This window comes from Coregonus lavaretus, assembly GCF_964263955.1.
Source record: "Coregonus lavaretus genome assembly, chromosome: 8".
In the NCBI taxonomy this organism is placed as follows: Eukaryota; Metazoa; Chordata; class Actinopteri; order Salmoniformes; family Salmonidae; genus Coregonus; species Coregonus lavaretus.
The window spans coordinates 7,680,899-7,702,652 of NC_139995.1; the positions used below are offsets into that span (position 1 = coordinate 7,680,899).

At 43.2% G+C, this 21,754-nt stretch overlaps 2 protein-coding genes across 3 annotated transcripts in view; one reads left to right on the forward strand and one right to left on the reverse strand.

The window, feature by feature from the left end:
- Nucleotides 1–1,744: 1,744 nt before the first annotated feature.
- LOC311133423 (LHFPL tetraspan subfamily member 5 protein-like) lies at nt 1,745–15,198 on the forward strand (the record flags this gene model as incomplete). Its single annotated transcript, XM_084166915.1, has 4 exons — nt 1,745–1,873; nt 2,317–2,590; nt 7,039–7,287; nt 15,188–15,198. The coding sequence occupies 4 exons, from the start codon at nt 1,745–1,747 to the stop codon at nt 15,196–15,198; spliced, it is 663 nt and encodes a 220-aa protein (XP_084023041.1).
- A 446-nt stretch (nt 15,199–15,644) lies between these two features.
- The window catches only part of LOC311133585 (SRSF protein kinase 1-like), a 67,224-nt gene continuing 61,114 nt past the window's right edge, over nt 15,645–21,754 (reverse strand). Inside the window, exons 10-15 of one of the 2 annotated variants that reach the window (XM_084167101.1) lie at nt 21,278–21,520; nt 20,544–20,644; nt 20,136–20,243; nt 19,288–19,357; nt 19,008–19,100; nt 15,645–18,575 (exon numbers count right to left, since the gene is read on the reverse strand). In XM_084167101.1, coding sequence (XP_084023227.1) covers nt 18,391–18,575; nt 19,008–19,100; nt 19,288–19,357; nt 20,136–20,243; nt 20,544–20,644; nt 21,278–21,520 — 800 coding nt within the window. In that variant the 3' untranslated portion in view covers nt 15,645–18,390. Of the gene's footprint in view, nt 18,576–19,007; nt 19,101–19,287; nt 19,358–20,135; nt 20,244–20,543; nt 20,645–21,142; nt 21,521–21,754 lie in introns of both variants that reach the window. The other variant, XM_084167100.1, reaches the window with a different exon arrangement.

The following is a 21,754-nucleotide window of genomic DNA, read 5'->3' on the forward strand; positions in this document are numbered from 1 at the left end:
AACTGTCTGGTGAGTGTATAATGAAGTTCACGTCGTTGTCAGAAGGGTAAGTGAAACATGAAAGTTATCTTTAGGCTCCTTGTTAACGTTACATTAGCTACCTTCCAATAACTACGGCTACGACAGAGCCTGGATTTGAACCAGGATCTCTAGTGGCACAGCTAGCACTGCGATGCAGTGCCTTAGACCACTGCGCCACTCGGGAGACTAGTAACTAGCCTTAATATTAGGCTATTTACTGTATTACAAAAGTAATATTTAATTGTGTTTGGTTGTCAACGCAACCAAATATCAACATTTGAAGGAGATTTATCTTCTGCTTGGATAGTATCAATTATTAATTTATAGACAAACTGGAATTAAAGCCAGACTAAGTCAGTGGCACAGATGGAACTGTCTAGGCAGAAGATACCTGTCCTTCAAATGTTGATATTTGGTTAAATATCATTACATTGGAAATCAACCGGAGCTTGAAACGCAAGGCCTGTTGTATTGTCTATTTTTAGTTTAATCCTGGGTTGAATTTAAACAACAGCTGTTGATGACTTCCCAAATGCTATATAGGCCTAAGTAGCATCATTGATGATATATGAATGATAAAGTATGGTCACATTTCATTTGCTCTGTTAAACCTTCCAGCAACAGTGAATCGATTTAGTTTTTCACTCAACAATCATTCTCACCACAGCACATTGTTAATAGTTACTGACAAATATCATAGCTAAGCTGGATTTGGTTAAAACCCTGGATGGTAGACCAAAGGGTATCAGTAGATAGATCAATTCTGCAGTAGGATGTGCTGCCCAGTTTTATTTTTTATTTGTATGATAGTGGATAGAACGTTGAAGATCTGACATTGTTTTAAAAGATACAAATTCAACATATTTTATACAAGGTTTGATGACTTTTTTCAAAATCCAATGTATTTTCCATATAGATTCCACATCACAATACGTTGACAAATTACATTGAAACAACCATTTTGTGCCCAGTGGGTAGGCCTTCATAGAGGCTATAAAACACACTCACAAAGTGTCTGAAACTCTGCTGTGACACCGGTGTTTTTAGATGCCTGAGTAGGACTGCATAGCCTATACTCTACACTGCCTTTTCTCTGTAGACAACAAAAGGCTCAGTGTCTTCCTCACCAAATTACTCTCACTATCCACGTAAGATCCCGTTTATCTGTCCATCAATACATTAAAATAGTTTAGAACTTTCCTCGTTCTTCCAAGGATCTGTTTCCCACCATCAATGAATCATTTATTGGAATCCTGAGAACCACGGGGCATCACCCAATAGGCCTACCTTGCACTGCATGCCTCAGTTATGAACCAACCACCTCAACAGGTGGTATTCTGACTGGCTGCCCTGCACAACTGTTACATTCAGTGTGTGTGTGTGTGTGTGTGTGAAAGAGATACTGTATGTCAGTAAGTGACGCCTTTAGCACCGGGATCTGTCCATGGTTTTGAATTTCCGAGCAGCAGCATGCATCAGGACAGAAGACTGACAGAAGAGGCAGAGTGGATACATAACTCTATACCTACGGACACCTAAGTGAGTGAGCGTAGAAAGAAGGAACTACAATTTTTTTTCAATGACAGCATTATATATATTTTTCTCTCTTGACTAGACAGTCACTTGGAAACCATCACCGAAACTCAGTCACTCTTTTGTGTGAGCTTCTCTTCTTCTTCAAAAAGATAATAATCATCTAGAAATAGTTTATCCAACCGTCGCCATGCTCCCGGCGCAGGAAGCGGCTAAGATCTACCACACCAACTACGTGCGTAACGCGCGCGCCGTGGGCGTCCTGTGGACCATCTTTACCATCTGCTTCGCCATCTTGGTGATGGTGGTGTTCATACAGGTCAGTAGACAGTTATTTATTTTCATAAACTATTTCTAGATTAACATTCCTGTGTGTTATGTCCCAAGGACCACATTGGAAATAAATGTGGTCACACTTTCTTTGGATAGACCCATACAGATGGTTATACGAAATCTGTTGATAAGCAACTGCTTGCTAAGGTTAGGGTTAGGTTTAGAACAAGGGTTAGGGTAAGGGTTAAGGTTAGGGTTAGGGCTAGGCTTAGGGTTAGTGGATAGCTAAACTGTTGTTGACAGTTATTGAACATCTGCTGAACATCTACAAACCTAGGTGTTAACAAAAGTGTTTTTAACATTTTCAATGTGTCATCTTCTGGGGTTCTTCTTATTATAAAATGATTTTGTACGCAGCACCCGATGATGCTGGAAGTAACCAAAACCCTTGTGTGCATATTTCTTGTCCTTGGTGTCCCTCTTGTCCAGCCCTACTGGATCGGGGACAGCGTCAACACCCCTCAGGCGGGCTACTTTGGCCTGTTCCACTACTGTATCGGGAACGCGCTCACCGGCGAGCTCATCTGCAAAGGGAGTGCGCTGGACTTTGGCTCCATCCCGTCCGGGGCCTTCAAGACAGCGATGTTCTTCGTTGGTATTTCCATGCTGCTAGTGGTGGGAAGCATTGTTTGCTTCAGCCTCTTCTTCTTCTGTAATGCCGGCAGCGTCTACAAGATCTGCGCCTGGATGCAGCTGGCCTCCTGTGAGTAGAAGAAGAAGCTATACACTAAAACATTTCCTGTAATTTATACAGTAAATCACTGGCAGCACAGTAGTCAGTAGGTTACTGTACATTTACAATAAACTACTGGCAGCACAAAAGCCAGTAAATTACTGTAGATTTATAGGACCTTTACTGAAACACAAATTTACAGCATATTACTGGAACACCTGACTACAGCAACATGCTGTATTTCTAGAATGTATAGTGCAATACTGGAAGCACAGTGGTTAGTAAACAGTTAGATTTACAGTGCAGTAATCTAGTGCCAATGATGGGCAGTATTTCTGTTACATGTATTTGATATACACTACCAGTCAAAAGTTTGGACACCTACTCATTCAAGTTTTTATTTTTTTTGTACAATTTTTTACATTATAGAACAATAGTGAAGACATCAAAACTATGAAATAACACATATGGAATCATGTAGTAACCAAAAAAGTGTTAAATAAATCAAAATATATTTTATATTTGAGATTCTTCAAATAGCCACCCTTTGCCTTGATGACAGCTTTGCACACTTGGCATTCTCTCAACCAGCTTCATGAGGTAGTCTCCTGGAATGTATTTCAATTAACAGGTGTGCCTTCTTAAAAGTTAATTTGTGGAATTTATTTCCTTCGTAATGCGTTTGAGCCAATCAGTTGTGTCGTGACAAGGTAGGGTTGGTATACAGAAGATAGCCCTATTTGGTGAAAGACCAAGTCCATATTATGGCAAGAACAGCAAAGATAAATGACAGTCCATCATTACTTTAAGACATAGAGGTCAGTCAGTACGGAACATTTCAAGAACTTTGAAAGTTTCTTCAAGTGCAGTCGCAACGACCATCAAGCGCTATGATGAAACTGTCTCTCATGAGGACCGCCACAGGAATGGCAGTCCTCTGGAAGATCCAGAGTTACCTCTGCTGCAGAGGATAAGTTCATTAGAGTTAACTGCACCTCAGATTGCAGCCCAAATAAATGCTTCACAGAGTTCAAGTCACAGACACATCTCAACATCAACTGTTCAGAGGGGACTGTGTGAGAATCAGGCCTTCATGGTTGAATTGCTGCAAAGAAACCACTACTAAAGGACACCAATAGTAAGAAGAGACTTGCTTGGGCCAAGAAACACGAAAAATTTAAATTAGACCGGTGGAAATGTGTCCTTTGGTCTGGAGTCCATTTTTGGACTCCAGACACGGTGTGGGTGAACGGATGATCTCCGCATATGTAGTTCCCACCGTAAAGCATGGAGGAGGTGTTATGGTGTTGGGGTACTTTGCTGGTGACACTGTCTGTGATTTATTTAGAATTCAAGGCACACTTAACCAGCATGGCTACCACAGCATTTTGCAGCGATACGCCATCCCATCTGGTTTGGGCTTAGTGGGACTATCATTTGTTTTTCAACAGGACAATGACCCAACACACCTCCAGGCTGTGTAAGGGCTATTTTACCAACAAGGAGAGTGATGGAGTGCTGCATCAGATGACCTGGCCTTCACAATCCCCCGACCTCAACCCAATTGAGATGGTTTGGGATGAGTCGGACGGCAGAGTGAAGGAAAAGCAGCCAACAAGTGCTCAGCATATGTGGGAACTCCTTCAAGACTGTTGGAAAAATATTCCAGGTGAAGCTGGTTGAGAGAATGCCAAGATTGTGCAAAGCTGTCATCAAGGCAAAGGGTGGCTATTTGAAGAATATCAAATATATTTAGATTTGTTTAACACTTTTTTGGTTACTACATGATTCCATATGTGTTATTTAATAGTTTTGATGTCTTCACTATTATTATTACTATTTTCTACATTGTAGAATAAAGAAAAACCCTTGAATGAGTAGGAGTGTCCAAACTTTTGACTGGTACTGTAGGTATTTCAATAGTTTCAATACCTATTTTGTATTTCACTAGCCTACAATTCAGCAAGTTTGAGGGCGGAGATCATTATAATAATACCCAGCAGTGTGCTTTGCAAGTGTTCATTTTTTACACTTACATTTTGGTCATTTAGCAGAAGCTCTTGTTCAGTCAGTGCATTAAAAAGGTTAAAAAATAAGGTTTAAAAAAAACAAAAACATATCACAGTCATTGCAAGTAAAACGTTCTTTAACCGTTACTGAGAATGTTGTTGTAGTTAAGGATACGTTGGTCTTCAAGGTATTTTGTATGATATTGTAATATTCACAGTAACTTGCCACCAGCCTCCTGTAAATTACTGTAATATCAGAGCAACGATACAGTACAATACTGTAAAAGTTTCCTACTATACTGTAAGAAAGTAAATGCTACTGTAATTGTAATATTGGTATTTTACGGTAATTATATGGGATTGGAGCAAGCAGGTTGGCTGCTAGGTATTGTATATTACAGCATATATATGGATATTTGGGGTTTTGCATTTCTAGAGGCCTAAACAAAGGCTTCCAAACTGGCAGTGATTACAGGGCGAAACAGACCAACAGGACTTGGCAAAACACTCAACCAGTAAAGGTTTAAGACATGATGTCACTCTGATCTCTCCCCTATACAAATTATATTCTTCGGGCACTACATCCACATATCAGTTCAATTGGTACAGAATTCTCACTAACAGGTGCAACAAATATAGCCACTTACAAGCCAAGCCTCGAAATATATGAATGAGCCAGAGATTCTTTCCCCTCCCACACCGCACTATACTTTACAGAATTCTGCTGTAAATATATATAAAAACAGCACTTTATTGTTAAATTGTATTGTAACAGAATTACAGCAATTGCTAACAGTGAATATGTAATGATATATTACAGCATACCAATGAATATTTGGTGTTGAATATCACTTGCACTTCTAGAGGCCTAAAGAAAGCTTTCCAAACTGGCCGCGACTACAGTGCAAAACAGACCAATAGGACATGGCTCAACACTCAAGGTCTGAGACTTGCTGCCACTCTGCTCTGTTCCCTATACACATTAAATTGTTAGGGAACTACTACCACATTTCAGTTACACTGGTAGAGCGCTCTCACTAACGGGTGCAACAAATATAGCCGCTTACAATGCACGCCTGAAAATCTGTTAATGAGCCAGAAACAACAATACCATGCACCCACTAGTGTTCAAAAGGTTTTTGGCGCTCCAAAAAATACGGTATGGTACTGTATTCTGTGGGGTACAGCATTCTCACTAACGGTTGCAACAAATATAGCCTCTCACAAGGCACACCTAAAAATATGTTAATGAACCAGAGATTATTTTGCCGCCCACAACGCACCATTATTCACAATATGCTGCTGTAAATATACAGCAAACAGCTAATACAATACTTTACTGTAAAATTGTATTGTAAAAATACAGCAATTTCTGTAATTTTACAGCAGTGTAGCAGAATGCCATTGAGCCCCCTTAATGTGTTGCTCTTTACAGTACTGTAATATAGAATTAAAGTAGCTAACTATTTTTCTTGCTGTAAATTTACAGCAATTTGTTACTGTGTATGATTAGGATAGTGTTTGTTCGGTGCTGTTTACTTGTTTGTAGGCTAAGTATTGAGAGTCTGATTAGTGGTATTGTTCCACTTAGTAGTCATTCTCTTCCTTTTCCTCCTCCACCTCCACCAATCCCACACCTGTGCTTGTGAGTAATGCGACACTGAGGCTTTTCCCCATGGCAACGCAGTCAGTCTGTTTGTGCTTGTGGTGAAAATAACTTCACTCCATCTTTTATCTACTTCTGAAAAGTAGGCTGCAACATCACTGAGTGAACACCTCCCGGGGAGTTTAGGAAATGAACAGAATTAGTTGTTCAACTGAGTATTTCAGCACCAAAGGCAGCTACCTAGAGGGAAGAGGACATCCAGAGTGGTCACCAACTCTGGTCCTGGAAAGCTATGTGGTGCAGGCTTTTGTTGTAGCCCAACACTGGCACATTGATTCAACTAATGAAATGAGTTAGTTAGTGCCGGGCTAGAACCAAACCACATACCCATAAACTCTCCAGGACCATGAGTGAGTTTTAAGAGAGCAAGGCAAGCTGTTGCCAAATGTAACTCAGGAAGCCGAGTCTGAATTGAAAGGGAGAGAGTATATGCTCGGAAAATAGAAAGTGAGTTTGTATGTGCCAGGTTAGAAAGCGAGAGTGTGTAATGTTTCAGGATGGGTAATGTAATCCTATCACATGTAGCGTAGCGTGCCAAGCTGCAGTGAGATGGCTGAGCTCAGGGGTGAATTATGGATGAAGCTTATCTAACTCATCAGACTGGAGTTGCCAAGCAACTACTGCCGTAACTTTCATTACTGTGTGTGTGGGTCTCGGTCTTGTCCATCTGTCTGTCTGTTCATCTACCTACCTGATTGTCAGTCTGTCCATCTGTCTTGCTCCCACCCCCTCCCGAGTCACCTGTACTACAATTCGCTGTATAACCGGTCCATCACTTTCTCTCTTTCCCGCCCCCTTCCCAGCCACTTGCATGGTGATAGGCTGTATGATCTACCCTGACGGCTGGGACAGTGAGGAGGTGAAGAGGATGTGTGGACAGAGAACAGATAAGTACACCCTGGGTAACTGCACGGTGCGCTGGGCCTACATCCTGGCTATCATCAGCATCATGGACTCCCTCATCCTCTCCTTCCTAGCTTTCTCCCTGGGAAACAGACAGGACCAACTGCTGCCTGACAACTTTCAGGTGGACGGGAAAGAAAAAGACAAAGGTAAGGGGGGTGGGATGGAGGGACATGCAAAAGTTGATAATATATATATATAAAATTCCATCTCTAGACTTCCTATTAAAAAAAACTGGAAATCAGAACAGTGGTGGAGAGAGAAAAGAGAGAGAAAAGATGAAGAAGTCTATAGCCTAATTTCTAGCACTGATGTTGATGTGTGTGGGCAGAATGTTCCTCCAAAACAAGGTGTTCCTCCAAAGAATGTTCCTCCAAAACATTATTCTCTGATTGTTGTCCTTGTCCTCATCCAAATCATTAGTGCTAGAATCATATCATATCACAGAGGGCATAATGAGGAACTGGGGCCACTTCAAACGCACCATTATTCAAAATACATTTAGGCAAAGCAACCTCTCAAAACACTACCGACAGTTAGTGAAAGGAATGAATTGGGAGAGCAGAGAACTTGTGACACCACTTTGCAGGTCTTCATCTATATTCTTCGTAGCTGTCTATTTACCACCACAAACCGATGCTGGCACTAAGACCGCACTCAATATACTGTATACGGCCATAAGCAAACAGGAAAACGCTCATCCAGAGGCGGCGCTCCTAGTGGCCGGGGACTTTAATGCAGGGAAACTTAAATCTGTTTTACCTCATTTCTACCAGCATGTTAAATGTGCAACCAGAGGGGAAAAAAACTAGACCACCTTTACTCCACACACAGAGACGTGTACAAAGCTCTCTCTCGCCCTCCATTTGGCAAATCTGACCATAATTATATCCTCCTGATTCCTGCTTACAAGTAACAACTAAAGCAGGAAGCAGCAGTGACTCTGTCAATAGAAAAGTGGTCAGATGAAGCAGATGCCTGCTATACAGGATTGTTTTGCTAGAACAGACTGGAATGTGTTCTGGGATTCATCCGATGGCATTGAGGAGTACACCACATCAGGCACTGGCTTCATCAATAAGTGCATCGATGACGTCGTCCCCACAGTGACTGTACGTACATACCCCAACCAGAAGCCATGCATTACAGGCAACATCCGCACTGAGCTAAAGGGTAGAGCTGCTGCTTTCAAGGAGCGGGACTCTAACCCGGAAGCTTATAAGAAATCCCACTATGCCCTCCGACAAACCATCAAACAGGCAAAGCATCAATACAGGACTAAGATCGAATCGTACTACACCGGCTCCGACGCTCGTCGGATGTGGCAGGGCTTGCAGACTATTACAGACTCCCATCACAGACTCCCATCACATAGACAGACTCCCATCACATAGAAGTAAACTTGGAGTCACGCAATGACATGTTGTATGGTCCTCCACATATGACTCCTCGGGAAAGCATGCAGTTTATTAGGCTACAGATGAAATAAGTTATGAACTTCACAGGGTGGTGAAAGTGCAAGGTGATGAGCTTGATGCTCCTTTCCAATAAATATTGAGGGTCTTATTCTGGTGACATGACCATCGATGCTTGGCTGCTGTTTGACAAATAAAAATAATCTTGCTATTAAGTCCATAATAACAACAGCGCTGTTGGCTAGAGCGCACGTGCGAATACCGGAGTGGGCACACTCCTAAACATTTTGAGAGAAAACCATCAGTAGAGTTGAAAATGCAATGGAAACCCATTTAACTTGTATTTTCTTGTACACTGTCATCACGCACAGCCTTTTATCCACAACAAGTCAATTTGATGGAAACATCTCTGGTGGGAAAATGCGCATATTGTTTTTATGCAGATTTTTGAATATTCACATGTAAATCTGTAGCCTGTTGGAAACTTAGCTATAGTTGAAAATGTTTACAAGCAGTAGGCATTTAGAATTACATGTGGGGTGGAGCTTTATAGTTACATGGTGACATCACGTGCCCTGCTTAGCTTCAAAATAATTAGTAAAATCCACCCGTTGTACTGATACAAATGTTGTTGATCTTTATAAAATGTATCCTATATCTGGCATTTCATTTATATACATACATACATACATACATACATACATACATACATACATACATACATACATACATACATACATACACACACACACACACACACACACACACCAGAAACAAACTTATACAAACATACAAATGAACATTCCATTCACCAAACTTATATCAGGTTTATAACCAGTCTGTGTAGGGATATCTGATGCAAGTTAGAAATGCTAAAGTTTTAACATTTAGCTCAAATGGAAGCTAGCTAATAGCTGCAAGGGTCAGGGTTAGTTCTAACAACTTTTTTTTACAACTAACCCAGAGTAAAACTGAATGTTTTTGGTACATGTTTTCTTTTACTTTCAGCATGCCGAGATCATGGAAAAGAAAGACAGGGGAGTACCTCTCCACACTTTGAAAAGAGCATCAAATGATGTAGCAGAGTAGGGGAAGTAAATCAGATCACTTGCAAAGTTGTATGGCATATGTCATGTGACGCTGTACAGATTCTGCAAAGAGTGAAAGAAGCTACTGGAGAACCGGTCGAGAGCGCTTCCTCATGTAGGCTACCGTAGTGGAAACAGGGTCTTCATGGATGAGAAGGAGCAGAAGTTGTCAGAGTATCTCTTGAGGGCAGCTGATTTATATTATGGATTGTCTCCCCGTGAGGTAAGCACTTGATAGGAATTAGTGAAGAGTAAGTCAGGGCAAAGTTAGCAGTTCATGTTGGTGGCAATTAAGGTCAAGGGAGGGAGTACTAATGTAAATTAATAATGTAAACTATTAATTGAGGGAAGTATTGAATATATTTTATTCTATTGTTACAGGTCAGGAAATGTGTCTACCAACTCGCTGTACAATATGGTTGTAAGCATCCTCAGTCATGGGATGAGACCTCTATGGTGGGAGCAGACTGGTTCTTGTCTTACCTAAAGCAACACCCTCCTCTCTCCATTAGGAGTGCTGAAGCAACTAGTCTGTCGCGGGCCACAAGTTTCAACAGAACAAATGTGGCAAAGTTTTTCAGCAAACTAGGAGAGGTGATAAATAAATACAGCTTTAATGGCAATGACATATGGAATGTTGACAAGACAGGAATAACCACAGTACAAGCACCTGATAGAATGGTTGCGAAACGGGGCACCAAACAGGTTGGAACAATCACCTCAGCAGAAAGGGGTACACTAGTGTCAATGGCATGTGCTATAAATGCAATAGGAAACTGAAACTGAATCTTCCCACGTAAAAGACACCACGACCACTTTGTATGGGATGGACCAATTGGATGTGTTGGAAGTGGAAATGGATCCGGCTGGATGCAGGAGGATGACTTCCTCATTTTCCTTGAACACTACCAAACATACCAAGGTCAGCCTGGAAAGGAAGGTGGTCCTTCTCCTTGACAACCAAAGCTCACATCTGTCTATCAAGGCCATTGATTTCTGTAGGCGCTCTGGCAGTCTTGCTTTCTTTCCCCCCACACTGTTCACACAAGCTCCAACCCCTGGACAGGAGTGTGTACGGGCCATTGAAGAAAATGGTGAACTCTGCCAGTGATGCCTGGATGAGGATGAACCCTGGAAAGACCAGGACCATATATGACATTCCAGGCCTTGTCAAAACAGCACTTCCAGGTGCCACAACACCCACCAATGTACAGGCTGTGTTCAGGTGCACTGGTATTTGGCCATACAACCCTGATATAATTCAGGAATGTGACTTTTCACCCTCACTTGTCACTGATCATCCTGCTTCAGCTGACACACTGTCCTTGCCAGCTGCCTCCCAGGTCACCTCTTCAGCCATCTCTCAGACCACTGTGCCCACTGCTATCCAGCCCACCTCTCCAGCTGCCTTGCAAAAATTAATTTAAGGTTAGGGTTAAAAATCAGATTTTATGACTGTGGCGGTACCAGCTACTAACCTGCGACTCTTAATGGGAAAGTAATCTATAAATAAAAAAGTAATCCGATTACGTTACTGAGTTTGGCTAATCCAAAAGTTACGTTACTGATTACAATTTTGCAGTTAACTAGTAACTAACGAATTACATTTAGAAAGTAACCTACCCAACCCTGCTAAATGCCGATGCATTTTCAAAGCGCAAGATCGGTTACAGAAATAAACTGTGTTTTACACCTGCATTTGGAGTTGAATGTCATTAATGTTAGCAGCCAGTAGAAACTAGGGATATACACTCACTGGCCAGTTTATTAGGTATACCACCCGGTTCACGAAAATGGATCGCTGCTACAGTGAGTCACATGGCCGTGGATTCAATTTCAATTTTATTTTATATAGCCCTTCGTACATCAGCTAATGTCTCGAAGTGCTGTACAGAAACCCAGCCTAAAACCCCAAACAGCTAGTAATGCAGGTGTAGAAGCACGGTGGCTAGGAAAAACTCCCTAGAAAGGCCAAAACCTAGGAAGAAACCTAGAGAGGAACCAGGCTATGAGGGGTGGCCAGTCCTCTTCTGGCTGTGCCGGGTGGAGATTATAACAGAACCATGCCAAGATGTTCAAAAATGTTCATAAGTGACAAGCATGGTCAAATAATAATCAGGAATAAATCTCAGTTGGCTTTTCATAGCCGATCATTAAGAGTTGAAAACAGCAGGTCTGGGACAGGTAGGGGTTCCATAACCGCAGGCAGAACAGTTGAAACTGGAATAGCAGCAAGGCCAGGCGGACTGGGGACAGCAAGGAGTCACCACGGCCGGTAGTCCCGACGTATGGTCCTAGGGCTCAGGTCTCTCAGTTGGCTTTTCATAGCCGATCATTAAGAGTTGAAAACAGCAGGTCTGGGACAGGTAGGGGTTTCGTAACCGCAGGCAGAACAGTTGAAACTGGAATAGCAGCAAGGCCAGGCGGACTGGGGACAGCAAGGTGTCAGCATGCCCGGTAGTCCTGACGTATGGTCCTAGGGCTCAGGTTCTCAGAGAGAAAGAGAGAACGAGAGAATTAGAGAGAGCATACTTAAATTCACACAGGACACTGGATAAGACAGGAGAAGTACTCCAGGTATAACCAACTAACCCCAGCCCCCCGACACATAAACTACTGCAGCATAAATACTGGAGGCTGAGACAGGAGCGGTCCGGAGACACTGTGGCCCCATCCGAAGAAACCCCCGGACAGGGCCAAACAGGAAGGATATAACCCCACCCACTCTGCCAAAGCACAGCCCCCGCACCACCAGAGGGATATCCTCAACCACCAACTTACAATCCTGAGACAAGGCCGAGTATAGCCCACAGAGGTCTCCACCACAGCACAAACCAAGGGGGGGCGCCAACCCAGACAGGAAGATCACGTCAGTAACTCAACCCACTCAAGTGACGCACCCCTCCTAGGGACGGCATGAAAGAGCACCAGCAAGCCGGTGACTCAGCCCCTGTAACAGGGTTAGAGGCAGAGAACCCCAGTGGAGAGAGGGGAACCGGCCTGGCAGAGACAGCAAGGGCTGTTCGTTGCTCCAGAGCCTTTCCGTTCACCTTCACACACTGGATTGCTATATAAAGCAGGCAGATGGGCATCAAGGCATTCAATTACTGTTCGATTGAATGTTAGAATGGGCAAAACGAGTGACCTAAGAGACTTTGAGCATAGCATGATCATTGGTGTCAGCGGCAGTCCTGTGTGTGAAAACAGCTCGTTGATAGGAGAGGACGAATGACAATGGAAATAATTGTGCAAGCTAACAGACGGGCCACAGACAAATCACGGCGCAGTAAAACAGTGGTGTGCACAACAGCATCTTGGAATGCACACCTTGTTGATCCTTGTCATGGATGCAGCAGACGGACCACACCGGGTTCCACTCCTATCAGCTAAAAACAAGAAGAAGCAGCTCCAGTGGTCACGTGATCACAAACATTGGACAATTGAGGAGTGGAAATACATTGCCTGGAACATGACAGCAAGTTCAGTTTACTGAGTGGCCTGTGCAGTCCCCAGACCTCAACCCAATAGAGCATCTTTGGGATGAGATGGAACGGGCTGTTCGCAGCATGAATGTACCGCCGTCAAATCTGCAGCAACTGCACAATGCCATCCCGTCTGCATGGACTAACATCCCTGTGGAACATTTCCGATACGTTGTAGAATGTCCCGAATAATTCAGGCTGTTCTGGAGGCAAAGGGGATCCAACCCGGTACTAGATGGGTGTACCTAGTAAACTGTGCATCACGTCACTTCTCTGGAGTCCAGAGCAAGCAAAATCATACGGCCCACTTGTAGCGGCGGTTGCCAGAGAGGATGGAAAGCATGTTCTGGCTGCACCGTGCCATCACTTTGGAGGGCTGCCTGCCTGCAGAGTGGTCATTGCCAGCCGGGTAGCCCTGTTCTTCCTCACAAATATCGTAATAAATTGGCCAGAATGTTACATCTTCATCCCATAATATTGAAGGCAGTGCGATGTTACAGCTGCTTAAGACATAGCTAGTAGCCAATATGAAATATGAAAATGATCAATCAAATCGCCAGGTAGCCTATTATGGTTCGGGTAAAGATGAGTCGGTAGTAGATTGCTAAACTGTATTTAATATGGATGATAAACGTAGGCCTACTTTGTTTTTGCCAGGCAAAACTGGAGGAAATGAAACAAGTTCTTTCTGGTCAAAAATCTAGATATGCACGGCTGCCTTTGCACGCCAATGACTGGTCATTGGTTAACAATCAAGACACCCAACTTTATGGTTCTGAAGCATAGATGATAATTTAATGACTTGTGGGCAGTGGGTTCAGAACTATAAAACATTTATAAAAATATATTTTTTGGGGGGAAATTATACCACCACCAAAAAGGGCACTTTGGAGATTGGAAGGGCAAAGGGGCATGTGCTCTGCACAGGTATCTGTGCATGTGCCTGGTACTGAGCAATTAGTGCTTTTTGAGGTTCAGTTTCAGTTTGATTATTAAAAAATAATCACGGTTTTCGAATTTCGATTATTTTCTTAAACATTAAAGCTGCAATATGTAACTTTTTGGGCGACCCAACCAAATTCACAAAGAAACGTAGTTATAGATCTGTCACTCTCATTGAAAGCAAGTCTAAGAAGCGGTAGTTCAAATTCATCCCAAAGGTGTTAAGATGGCATTGAGGTCAGGGCTCTGAGCAGGGCAATCAAGTTCTTCCACACCGATCTCAACAACCCATTTCTGTATGGACCTCGCTTTGTGCACAGGGGCATTGTCATGCTGAAACAGGAAAGGGCCTTCCCCAAACTGTTGCCACAACATTGGAAGCAATTTTTACACGCTACACGCTTCAGCGGTCCCGTTCTGTGAGCTTGTGTGACCTACCACTTCGCAGCTGTTGTTGCCCCTAGACGTTTCCACTTCACAATAACAGCACTTACAGTTGACCGGGGCAGCTCTAGCATGGCAGACATTTTATGAACTGACTTGTTGGAAAGGTGGCATCCTATGATGGTGCCACGTTGAAAGTCACTGAGCTCTTCAGTAAGGCCATTCTACTGCCAATGTTTGTCTATGGAGATTGCATGGCTGTGTGCTCGATTTTATACACATGTCAGAAATAGTTGGCTGAAATAGCCTAATCCACTAATTTGAAGGGGTGTCCACCTACTTTTGTATAGTTAGTGTACATTGCCTTTAAGCAACTGCTCTCTATCCCGCTTGATCCTGCATTCTTCAGTCTCTTCTCTCCCTCTCCATGTCTGCCCCCACACTAACCTAATTGCTTCCTTGCCAAAAGGAGGTAATAGAGGGGAGGACCGTCTTCCGTTTGCCTACTAACGAATCAACACTCTCCTCGACCACTTATCAGTTTCCAGGTCATGGAGGATGGAGGGCCGAGGACAGACTTTTTCCCAAATGAGAAAAGGTCATTGTCTTACATCAGATAGCGAAGTCTCCGTCTGCACCGTCTGTCAGTTGATGGATAAGTAGGAGTGGCGCCATCTGCCGGAAAAGAACGCTCCCACAGTACAACAAGAGTCTTATCTCTTTCTCTCTCTGTTTCAGAGGAAGCCTGAGCTCATGAATCTACCACAGAAGACAGACTTACTACATACAACATGACTGAAGGATCTGAGAGGTGGTGGTGTTGTGGAAATAAAGCACAGCTAGTTAAAAGTCAATATCAACTCCACTTTTGTGCACCACTTTACAATACTACATATACCAGGTAGAATGCTGATAAGTGATAATAAAAATGTTCCATATTAATATACTCTGACCTTGCTTTACCGGAATACAGAATAGACTACAGCAGCCTCCTAACAAGTACAAGTCAGACATTTTCTAAATCATTTTTTAAATTAAAACTACAGAAAAAGGGCTTAGTTTAGCAGTGAACAATCAAATGCAGAGAGGGAGGTCAGGAGAGGGGGAGGCAGAAAGGCAAAGAGAGGTCAGGGAAAGAGCAAATCGAGAACAGGGGAGGAAGGCTTGTAGAAAAAAGGCAACCAATGCATTGTAACAGCGTCATCATTATTATTCTTTATTACAATCCACAATTATTAAATGTCTCTGATGCAGTTAAAACAGTCGAACACTGCAAGGGGGGCAACGTCAGTATGAAAATAAGCTTTAAAATGCAGCAAAAAAACTAGCAAATGCGTCTCAAGGCATCAATCGACCTCATAATGACTCATTCAAACATTGTCACCTTAGCAGTCATTCTGTATTCCAAATGGCACCCTATTCCCTATATAGTGCATTACTTTTGACCAGAGCCTAATGTGCCCTGGTCAAAAGTAGGGCACTAAATATGTAATAGGGTGCCATTTGGGACACAAGCAGAGCCTCCTCTCCTTTATAATATACACAGTTCAAACAGAAGCTCCTAAAAAACTGTACAGCCGTCGTTCTGTAGAGGGAGCGCAGAGAGCCAAGGCCAACTCTTTGGTACAGATATGTACAAGATTGGGCTCAAGATATGGTGTGCGCCCAAAATGGCACCCTGTTCCTAACTATATAAAGAATGAGGTGCCATTTTTTTCCTGAATCTGTTCTGCAATAGGATACAGAATTATTCTGATTCTGATCATTTTTCTGAAACTGGAAAATTCTCATGATCTTGTATCACACCATCTAGCTAAACAAAAATCATTATTTTCTCAGAGGCAAACCTTATCTAGAACCTTAAACATCACAGGAGAGGTATGAAACTAGCCAGCAGATTCCGACCCTATGTTACGCTTGTTTACACTGAGCTGCACTGGGGTCGGAACACAATCATTGTTAGATTAAGATACCACTGAGCCGGTGCGAGATATGGCCCGGAAAACGTACATCAATGCAGGGATGGGATGTGCCCAATGATATATATACAGACATTAGATTACTTAGATGGGGCTCTGTTTTGAAGCCGCCGCGCCGTCATCTTGGCACTCCCTCACCATTGTAAAAAATATTTTGGAAACTATAAAAATGCATTTATTTATTTATTTTTAGTCATTTAGCAGACTCTCTTATCCAGAGTGACTTACAGGAGCAATTACGGTTAAGTGCCTTGCTCAAGGGCACATCGACAGATTTTTCACCTAGTTGGCTCTGGGATTAGAACCAGCGACCTTTCGGTTACTGGCACTGCGCTCTTAACCACTAAGTTTGCCACGTTTATTCTGTTAGACACCTTGATTCATACTTTTAAATTATATTATGTGAGCTAAACATAAAAAATATAAAAAAATACAGGTAATTTTGTCCTTTAATTTAATTGAAATACTGTAGAACTCCATTAATTGCTATGAAGGACTGCCTCTTCTGGGGAGTGCTAATATGGCCGACCGGTTGCTTCAAAGTCACTCATTGGTCATACATAACATCAGCAATCCAGGGTTTATATACATAATTGGATGTGCCACTGTACCTATATCCAAACTGATACATCAAGAAGATTGAAATACTGCCAGTTTTTCCAGAAAAATGCCCTTTTCGTCCTCATGCTAGCGAGCAGTAGCCACCAACACCATTTTGGAATGGCAGTTTCAGCCAATCAACTCCTTTTTGTTCAACATGCCGTGCCATTCCATAATGGCTGCTGTGGCTACTGCTAGCTCGGATGAGGAGGACAAGGGCAGTTTAGATATAAGTACAATTTGGAGTACAGTGGCACGTTCCATCGCTGCATTGAGGTACGTTTTACGACTCATACCTCGCGCCGGCTCCGCAGTGTCTTAACCATGATTGCATTCCTGCTGGCTAGTATGAAACATGGTTATTCCGTAGCACTGGTATAGTCATGGTCTGTGGATCCATGCAGGTAACAGAAGGTAGTAAATTAAACACGGGACAGAGTTTGATGGTACCATCTCCACACTGTGCTAAGTGCCATTCCAAAACTGCTGCCTGGTATGAGACATGGAAGGATAGGACAGGGATGATGTCATAGAAGAGACACAGAACCACATGCAGAACCAGAAGTTCCATTCCTTTCAGTCAGTTCCAGTTAGTTCACATCTGTTCCCAGTTCAGGAATACTTAATGGCGAATCAATAGAATCTATAACAGAGTCCAAACCCTTTTCATTACATTCTAGGCAGCTACTCTTCCCCACAATCCTACACACATTGTAAATATGCTTTGTTATTGAAGGAAAAGATTCAAACTAACCTCTATCAATACTGTATATAAAATCACTACCATTTGGATGAGCTAGTATAGTGGTACAGTGGGTGTTTTGTAGATATGATTGGTCTTGAAAATGTCCACTGGAGGTCTGTGAGGTTTGACCTTAACTCTGATTGAACATGCACAGCTGTCAAACAAAGAAACAAAAAGAAAAACACTGAATGAAACTTGTTAGAGGTGTCAATGGCATGGAGAAAAACATGCGTAAAGAAAGAAAAAGAGATCAGATACTCAAGTCATTTCCAGTCAGTACCAAAAAGGAACAAAATAAAGAGATATAGATAGATATAGTGCTGCCGGATTGGACTTCCTTGTGTTTGTTTATCTGGAACCAGTGTTTTCTATGAAGGCCACCAGTAGGGCTTTAGCAGCCAGTCTAGTGTGGTGTGTGTTGAGGAGCCACTAGGGAGGCAATGCAGGCATGGTGCTGGCAACGGCTTCCTCCTAGTGTGTATGTATGTGTGTGTATGCTTGTGAGTATGTATGTTTGTGTGTGTATATGTACATATGTTCATGTATGTGTGTGCATGTGTGCATGTATGTGTGGACTGTATGTGCTGCTTGTTGGCTGTAGTAGCGCTGTGGATCCTCTAGGAGGCGATCCATGCGTGTCTGAGGCACTCTGCAGCCGTAGCTCTCTTCTCTGGTACCAGGTCCAACATTGGGAGCAGGAAGCTAGAGAAGGTAGCTGCCTCCTCTTTAGACCACTCATATTTCTCCACCAGCACCTCCAAAAGACCCCACGGCTTCAGCTTGGTAATGTGCCTCAGGTCACCTAGGGAGGGAGGGAGGAAGTTAACTACACACACATACCCAAGACAGTTTAGTTTACATGTGGGGGGGGGGGGGGACATACACCCACACTTTTAGACAAGGCTCAACTTTAAACCTGCTATGACACGCACACGAACGTGCACACGAAAACTATGGTAACACACACACACACACAGCAGATGGGGTAAACTACAAAGCAGAATCAATGAATTAGCCAGCTAACTCTGATAAACAACCAGCAATTCTTTATTTTGTCATTCATTAACAAAGCTAAACTCAGATATGTTTTTGTTTGTTGAGTGAATTTGACCATGCCCATTTCAAGCATATCCTTCTAAAAAAACACAGTTACTTCATAATATTTAGGCAAGTTTGATGGCTAACTTATTGATCCTGGTTTGTAGTATACCACTCTAGTGTGGTGTTCGATTACCTTTCTTGGTGAAGAACTCCTTGGAATATTTTCCGGCCAGGATCAGCTTCCTAGGAACTTTACCCAACAACTCAATGATCAACGCTATGTGGTCTACACAAGAGAGGAGGACGACAAATGAATTAGACGGTGCCAATCTCATTTGTGATGGTCTGCAGAATCCTCACGGATATAGCAGCAGGATCTACACAACAGGATGTGAGTGAGTGTGTCTTGAGGTATAACATGTTTGAAGGACTATAAAGGCACAATCTTGTGCATTATAGGGAAGGAAACATACCTTCATCTCGAGAGTAGTCTTCCCCAGAGTGAGGCTCAAACAGGTAGTCTCCTGTAGCCAGCTCAAAGGCCTGGAAGGGACAGTCACATATATAGTTACTATAATACAGTACAACAAACCATTGTATATCACACAATACAAATCACACAAAATCAGTCAGTCAGCCAGCATGTCAGTCAATCAGTCAGTGTCTCTCAGTTACCGAAATGTGTTCTTTATGCATTGTCCTTGTACTCTTTCTGTCTTGTCGTCTTTGTGTGTGTTTTCCCTCCATTCCATCCCTCACATTCCTTTGTGGTTAGCTGCCTTCTGAAAGCATTACACTCCTCTTGTCCTTCAAGGAAGGCTGCTCTCCTTTGTCTGTGTGTTACCTTCAGGGAAAACTCTCCTTTGTGTTGGTGTAGGCAACTAATTAAGTAAATCTCAGTGGATTCCCCTGCGCTGTGTAGGCCCAGTCCATAGCTGGTTTTAAAACGCTGAGTCGTACCAGACAGGGGATAGACTGATGACTAGCCAGCCCGGCAGCTCAATACAAATACATATCAGAGCACTGTCTGCTAGGCTAGTTAGTTAAAGATTTTCTGAGGCTAGTTATACATTTACTAAGGTGTTTCACATTCTTGGGGGACCTCCTTGGGAAACTAAACAATTTATTAAACGTGGTTGTACTTGTGAGTTGTAACCCACATTTTTCTTTACCTGACTAAGTCAACATCATACAGCCCGACCTGACTTGACCTGTAATAGTTGGTAAGCACAGAAACTTTCCTTTCGTGTTCCTACTGACAGGAACATGGAGGCAGACTGGCAAGGCCAGTGTGTGTGTCCTCTATCCTCTCTCTACCCACCATTGTGGCAGTGCTCCAGATATCAGCAGGCGTCCCGTAGCCGGCTCCCATCAGCACCTCCAGAGAACGGTACTGACGAGTTTGGATGTCATCTGTAAAGTGCTTGTGCTGAGGAGGAGAGGGGGAGAGAGGGATAGAGAGGGGGGGGGGAGAAAGAGAGTCGGATAGATGACTCGTATTGGTGTAAGCCTTTAAGTCATACACTGTAGTAAAACCCTTGCTGTCTGTCACATATCCGGACATATTTATTCCATCATCTGGTCGTTTAGCGTTGACGGGATGAGAAGTGGCTCTTCCACAATACCCGGTCCTGATTAACGATGAAGTACTTCAAGCTAGCGAGCAAGGAAGGATGATTTGGGCTCAAATAAGATATCTATTTTTCCAAAATGACTGTACTGTACTCACCACCCAGCAGGCATTCCCCAGGTCAGCTATTTTGATCTGGATCTTGTCTGCATTGAGAGGTTCCAGAGGGTTGACCAACAGACTACCTGCTGCTACTTTATCTAAAAAGAGAGCAGGGAGAAGAGGGTGGAAAGTGGAAAGAGAATAAGGAGAGGAACAAAACGCAATATATAACTAGAATGTGAGTGTTGTGTGATGTGGCACCCCCCTGAAAAAGTAAGTTCTACCGAGTCAACTGGAAGAGACGGAAGACAGAAAAGATTGAAAGAGAAGTACTGAGGTGGTGATATTATAAGGAGCACTCAGAATGATGACAGAAGGAGCAGTGAAGAGGTGGTTACTGGGGAGAAAGAGGAGACATTACAGCTATTGACACTTACAGATAACACTTACGCCACCAACAGGAGTGTATTCAGTGAGGTGAAACATTCAGAACGTTGCAACTAGAAATGTCAGGAATAGAGCTGACATGATACATGAATCTATATTTCAAAGAGACATGTCTGAACTACATGATCTCTATTCTATCCGAATGTTCTATAAGGTTTCCCCTCCTGATGAAGTACCCAGCATAGTGTCACCTCTCCCCCTCCACTAACCGTTCCTCTCGCCCTCCTCTCTTCCAGGCACCACCTCCGTCTCCATCTCCTCGTCTTTTCTCTCCTCCTCATCCTTCTCTGGTCGTTTACACTCCTCCGTCTCTCCCTCCGTTCCTCTCCCTCGCCATTCTTTACCGTCTGTTCCGGGGTCGCCGTTGCATTCTGGGTAAGCTGCGTTGGCTGGCAAGTCCCGTCCCTGGGTACTGGCGTTGTCGGGGGCTACGGCGTCAAGTTTGTTGGCGTTCTGTTGGTCCTCCTCTTCTTCTTCGTTGGTCCTCTGTACCGCATGGCTCTCTGAGTGGGCGTGGCCATTGCAGTTCACCTCCATCCTGCTCTCCTCCCGCTCTTTCTTCTCTTCCGTTTTATCTGGAGCTGGGTCTAGAGGACAGAGGGTTAGGGATAGGACAGTCAGTCACATAACCATATATCAACAAGTCAAATCGGATTTGTCACATGTGCCGAATACAACAGGTGTAGACCTTACAGTGAAATGCTTACTTACTACTGATCAGCAACCCTGGTCCCATGACATTTGGTCCAAATATTGTTGGAAATCCACTACATGGCAGCCAGGCTGCCAGAATCACTGATCTACAAATCACCTTGCATGCC